This window comes from Pelodiscus sinensis, chromosome 24, assembly GCF_049634645.1.
Source record: "Pelodiscus sinensis isolate JC-2024 chromosome 24, ASM4963464v1, whole genome shotgun sequence".
Lineage (NCBI taxonomy): Eukaryota > Metazoa > Chordata > Testudines > Trionychidae > Pelodiscus > Pelodiscus sinensis.
This window is the reverse complement of record NC_134734.1, coordinates 8,490,239-8,496,325: the sequence shown is the minus strand read 5'-3', so window position 1 is coordinate 8,496,325 and position 6,087 is coordinate 8,490,239. Positions and strand designations below refer to the sequence as shown.

Sequence of the window (6,087 nt, the reverse complement as noted above, 5' to 3'; positions counted from 1 at the left end):
TTACTCTGTATGCCTGTGTCAGTGCGCCATACTGTGTGCTGTGGAGATTCCCCTCCCACCCACAGAGCTGAGTCCAGATGGGGTCAGACATCTCTGCTGGAGCTTTTGGGCCAGGAACAGCATCAGCTGGAGACGCCCCTTCCCCACAGCACCTGTCGCTACCATTAGGGGAAGCAGTTTCCTGTCAGTCCCCCAATGACCTCGTCACATCCCACTCCCCTCCCAGAGTTGTCCTGGCTCCCAGCTCCTGCTCTGACCCACCCACTGCCACCCTTCTCAGAGCCAGGCAGTGAGCCCCGGAGTCCTGCCCCCAGATAAGAACCACACAGTCTCTGTGTCCAGGTGCCTTTATTTGGAGCTCAGCGCTGGGGGTGGATAGTGCTGGGCCCAGAGGTACCATCGCTCGCGAGTGACTTTGTTCTGCCCTAGATGGATCCTGGTGCAGAGGGTCCCTCCAGCCATGGGCCTGGGCTGTGCCAACGCTGGAGTGAATGGTCAGAGCTCACTTGGCACGAGGATTCCTGAACTTGCGCCCAGCAAAATGAGCTTTGTCACCCAGGGCCTCCTCGATCCTGGGGGGAGACATGCCAGGGTGAGCTGTTGGGACCATGAGAGGGGGATACCCTATGCCCAGCCTGAGAGCCAGCTGCCCAATGTTGGGAGCATGCATGGCATGGCTACCCCGCTCCATTTGCTCCCACCTGACCCAACCAATCCCTGCCCTGGGGCTGGAAGCTGAGCTGGTACCCCAGCTGCCCCATTCCCTGCCCCCCCCCCAAGCCAGGCATTTCCCACCCTGGGGCTGGGTGGGAGCGAGTGCCCCCTAAAGGGGACAAGCCAAGCCCATTACCTCATCAGCTGGTTGTATTTTGCCAGTCGCTCTGATCGGCAGGGAGCTCCAGTCTTGATCTGGGGAGACAGGCAGAATGGAGGTTAGGGGCTGCCTGTTACCTGGAAGGAAGGGGAGTGTAGCCCCCGTGGCTCACCTGCCCAGTGCACAGCCCCACCACCAGGTCTGCAATGAAGGTGTCTTCGGTCTCCCCGGAGCGGTGACTCACCATCACGCCCCAGCCATTGCTCTGGGCCAGCTTGCACCTGGAAGAGAATGGGGGCAGGGGGGAGGCAAAGAGGTAAGTCCAGCTCTGGGGGGATCCAGATCTAACCTTCTGTCCCCCAGTGCGACTGTCCAGCAGCTCACCGAGCGCCGTGCTATTGGCTACGCACAGAGAGAGAACCCCAGAGTCCAGGCTCCCAATGCCCCCGCTCCACTCCCACAGCCAAGGAGAGAACCCAGGCTTCTTGGCTCCCGACCACACTCCCCCAGAGCCTCCACCCCCAGGCCTGCTCACGCCTGGATGGACTCGGTGACGGAGCCAATCTGGTTGACTTTTAGCAGGAGGCAGTTGCAGGCTTTCAGCTCCACGGCTTTCTGAATGCGTTTGGGGTTGGTCACAGTCAGGTCGTCGCCCACAATCTGGATGGGCACCTGAGTCAGGAACTTCTGCCAGGTCTCCCAGTCATCCTGGTCGAAGGGATCCTCGATGGAGACCACTGGAGGGGGGGGGGCAGGGTGAGATACAGCACCCCCTGGAGTGTACAGGTTCCTCCCCGTTTCCTGCCCCCTTGAGCCATCCAGTACCTGCCCAGAGGCCAGGTAGGAGCCGGTGCCCCCTAGAGAGGACAGGTCTCTGCGCCCCTGAGCCAGCCAGTCCCTGCCCTGGGGCCAGGTGGAAGTGCCTCCTAGAGAGGACAGGCCCCTTACCAGGGTAGTTCTTAATGAAGCTCTGGTAGAGCTCTCCCAGCTTCTCTCCGCTAATGTAGCGCCCGGGGTCGTCAGGGGATTTGAAGTCCAGGTCATATTTCCCGCTGCGGTAGAACTCGGAGGCGGCAACGTCCATGCCGATCACCACCTTGTCAGGGTAGCCGGCCTTCTCAATGGCCGACTTCAACAGCTCCAGTGCTGGGGTCAGGAGAACACACAGCTAGTGAAGTCTACAGACACAGGTGTGTTGCCCCACCCCAGAAGTGGCTGCATCTCAGTGCAAGATGAGGGGTCCCTGTGTAACTAGCCCCCCCCTGCCCCAGAGCAGCAGACCCTAGCATGCTGTGACCTTTCCTGGTCCATGCTCCCCACAGCTCCAGTTACCAGCAGCTGCACTAATTATGGCTGCGACATTTGCTGAGGGAGTTGGGCTGAGTCTATAACCCAGCCTCAGAGAGTCTTGAAACTCAACCCCAGATCTATAAGTAGCTGCTACCCCCTTCCTGTCAATCTGCAGCCAAAGAATGGGGTGAGAGAAAACCCAGGAGTCCTGACTCCCAGCCCCCACTCCCCTCCCAAGAGCAGGGAGAGAACCCAGGCATCTGGTACCTTCATTGTTCTCCAAGATGTTGGGGGCGAAGCCGCCCTCGTCTCCCACGTTGGTGGCATCCTTGCCGTACTTGCCCTTGATGACGGCCTTGAGGTTGTGATAGACCTCCGCCCCGATACGCATGGCCTCCTTGAAAGTGGCTGCTCCCACCGGCAGGATCATGAACTCCTGCATTGCCAGCTTGTTCCCTGCGTGCGAGCCCCCGTTGATGACGTTGAATGCCTGCCGGGGAAAGGACAGGTTATAACCCATGCGTCCTGGCTGTCCACTCCCCTGCTCTAACCCACGAGTCCCACTATCCTCCCAGAGGAAGCTGGTGTTTGGGGCTCTCACCGGGACAGGCAGGATGAGCTCTGCGTTACCAGCCAGGTCGGCGATGTGTCGGTAGAGGGGCACTCCCTTTTCTGCAGCCCCAGCCTTGCACACCGCCAGTGACACTCCCAGGATGGCATTGGCCCCAAACTTGGCTGTGGGGGAGAGAGACAGGATTAGCCCCTTCCCACAGTCAGGTACCAGGGAGAGCTGCGGAGGGAAGGGGCGGGGATGGGTTTGCTTAGGGGACTGGAGGAGAGGGACCCAAGTGGGCATTGGGCACTGGCAGAGGGTCGATGGCAATGCCTCGTGCTCACATTTGTTCTCCGTCCCATCCAGGTCGATCATGATTTTGTCAATTTTCTCCTGCTCCACAACGCTGAGTTTCTGAGGGGGATGAAATGGGGGAGGGGGTCACATAGGCACCATGGGGAGCTGCCCCCCACATCCAAGACTCTTCACACTGACCCTTTCTTCCAGGTACCCACATATACATAGCTACACGATTGCACTCAGGGACCCCCACAACTCATCTCTCCCCTCCCCCAGCTAATCTCCCCCTGGGTGTCCCTAATAGCTGGGCTTGCGCTTCCCAACCTCCTGCCATAGCCAGGTATCCCCAAACCAGCTGGGCACCATCCACCGCCAGGTACCTTTCGGTGCTGCCCTCCCCTTGTAGCCAGGCACTGCTCCATGCCCATGTACTGCCCCGCCCCTCATAAACACCCCAACAGGCACGAGTGGGCGCTGTTACCTTCTCAACGAGAGCTGGAGCAATGGTTTTGTTGATGTGCTCAACAGCCTTCAGCACCCCTGTGGGGAGAAGGACAAAGATTTTGTACCCAGCGGGTGTCTTGTTCCCCACTAGCTGCCCCTGAGCTCCCCACCTGTCCGCCAGCTGCCTGGGCCATTTTCATTTGGACAAGCCATGACATCTTTGGAGTTCATTTTAGGAGATGGACATTTTTTAAAATTAACTAAATTCTAATGAACAAACTACCCAAGAATGCACCATCCAGGACCTTTAACTAGCTAATAAACCAATCAACCAATTCAATCAGTCAACTAATGAACGAAACAGTCAACCCTACCAGCCATTCAACATCGCCAGTAAACCAATCAGCCAACCCTGCCACCCAACCATCCAATGAACCTCTCGGCCAAGCAGCACCCCTACCACGCAGCCAGTCAGTGTCTTGGCCAACCAGCCGATCCTAGCAACCAACCAGCCACTGAACATCTCGGCCAGTCAGCCACTCCTACCAATCAACCAGCCAAGGAATCTCTCAGCCAACCCTACCAAAAACATGGGTTTGAGGCTTTTATCACCTCTGGACATTTATCCAGCAAGCGATGGCACCTTGAGCTGACCCTGCCCTGGCTTTGGCTGGATGGAGGAATAAGTCTCCCCCTCCCCAGTTAGCATCAGTGTCCCCACTTGCCAGCCCCTTACCTTTGCCCAGGTACCTGGACTTGTCTCCATCCCTCAGCTCCAGCGCCTCATAGATGCCAGTGGAGGCGCCGCTGGGGACGGCGGCTCGGAAACGACCTGGGGGAAACAAGGGGAGTAATTACTATAGGGTTCCCCACCTAGCCCAGGACAGCCTCATTCCCATCAGCTTCCCCATCTGGCTTCAGGATCCCCCCATATCCCAGCATTGGGATAAACCACCCTGGCCCCATCAGACTCTCCCCATGCATCCACCCCCACCACACAACCCAGCCCTGGCCCCCACGCACCCTTGGCTGTGTGCAGATCCACCTCGACCGTGGGATTCCCACGGGAGTCCAGGATCTCTCGGGCATAGATCTTCTGGATGGACATGGCTGAAAGGACAAGGAAAAAGAGGAGGCTTCAAACAATACAGACCCAGGAATTGTTCCCCACATGCGCAGCCACCCTCTTTCAGAGCCAAGTAGAGAACCCAGGAGTCCTGGCTCCCAGCCCACTGCTCTGACCCACCAGCCCCCCCCCCTCTCAGAGCCAGGGAGAGAAACCAGCAGTCTCACAAACCCTGGATCCTCATCCTGTCCAAAGCATGTCTGAACCCTTTAAAATTTGCTCTCCCACCCACCCCACACACACATCCTGGGCAGCTGCCAGGGTTAAAAATAGAGTCACGCAGTTCCTGAGGGCTGGCAGCTTGAGAGAGAGGTCACCCCATCCCCTCATTGAGACCAGGCAGCCTGTAGCTGGAGCCCAGAACAGACAGGCTCTGGGGTCCCAGCCCCCCAGCGCCCCTCACTCCTGACCCTCAGGCCCTGCCAGCCCAGCCCTGGGCTCCCCCCGACCCTGCCGGTACCCCTCGCTCCTGACCCTCGGGCCCTGCCAGCCCAGCCCTGGGCTCCCTCTGACCCTGCCGGTACCCCTCACTCCCGACCCTCGGGCCCTGGCAGCCCAGCCCTGGGCTCTCAGACCCCCAGCCCTACGGGTGCCCCTCACTCCCGACCCTCGGGCCCTGGCAGCCCAGCCCTGGGCTCCCCCCCACCCTTCCGGTGCCCCTCACGCCCAGCCAGTGCCCCATACCTGCTCCTCTGATGTACAGAATAGACAAGAGGGAACCTTACTTGGTTGGGTCTCGTCTCTGGCCGGTGGCTGTCAGGGGGGTGGGCAGCTGACAGTGCCCAGGCTGTGGCTGCCTCCACCTTTTTATACCCGGGCATCCCCCGCCCACTAGAGGCCAGTTAGGGACAGTCTGTAAGTGTCCTGCCTGTGCGACACAGGCCAGCTCTGAGACAAGCCATTGGCACATGCACAAGTATGTGGCCTCATGAGAAATCTCACACACAGGCCCCCACCGCCCAGCTGTAACCCTCCCACCCACACTCACTCCCCTCCCAGGATTGGGGAGAGAACCCAGGAGTCCTGACTCCCAGCCCCTGCTTAATCCTATCAGCCTCCCACTCATCCTCCTGCTCCTGAGAGCTGGGCTAGAATCAGGCACTGGGGCATTTGAGGGCCCTCTTCCTACCATGGCTGGCAGGTTATTAGCCCTGCATCCCCATGGCCTCACTGTGAGGCCCGGGGGGTCCGGAGGATGTGAGCAGGTGTCCTCGGGAGAGTGGCTGGGGGCAGCATCGAACCTGGTGTGGACACTCCACACAGCTGCTTTCCCAGGCTGGCCAAGGCCCATGTGTGTGCAGCATGTCTGCCCTGCACAGCTTGCTCTGGGGCAGCGCCCAGAGCCCCACAGCCTGGCCCCTCTAGGGGGTGCCAGCTTTCACCTGGCCCCAGGATGGACTGGCTGGCTCAGGGGGATGGGGAATGGGACGGGCCTGTCCCAGCTCCATGACTCACACTATCCCATTCATAAGCTGGAAGGAGCAGCTGATACCTTGCACTCTGGGGAGCTGACCCCCCAGGGGGCGCTGTCCCTGTTGCTCCCTCCCATAGGGCCTGGGG

General features: G+C 59.7%; 1 protein-coding gene across 2 annotated transcripts; it reads right to left on the bottom strand.

Annotated features, from left to right (window-relative positions):
- Positions 1-331: 331 nt before the first annotated feature.
- ENO3 (enolase 3) lies at positions 332-5,401 on the bottom strand. 2 transcript variants are annotated; one of them, XM_006114645.4, is made up of 12 exons: positions 5,253-5,401; positions 4,425-4,511; positions 4,138-4,233; positions 3,439-3,497; positions 3,002-3,071; positions 2,706-2,839; positions 2,372-2,594; positions 1,763-1,960; positions 1,350-1,551; positions 987-1,095; positions 851-909; positions 332-572 (listed from the first exon to the last, which is right to left on the bottom strand). In XM_006114645.4, the coding sequence occupies exons 2-12, from the start codon at positions 4,507-4,509 to the stop codon at positions 503-505; spliced, it is 1,305 nt and encodes a 434-aa protein (XP_006114707.1). In that variant the 5' UTR covers positions 4,510-4,511; positions 5,253-5,401; the 3' UTR covers positions 332-502. The 2 variants fall into 2 exon arrangements, with proteins under 2 accessions (XP_006114707.1, XP_006114708.1); XM_006114646.4 differs by having other exon boundaries at positions 5,212-5,352.
- Between the last annotated feature and the right edge of the window lie 686 nt (positions 5,402-6,087).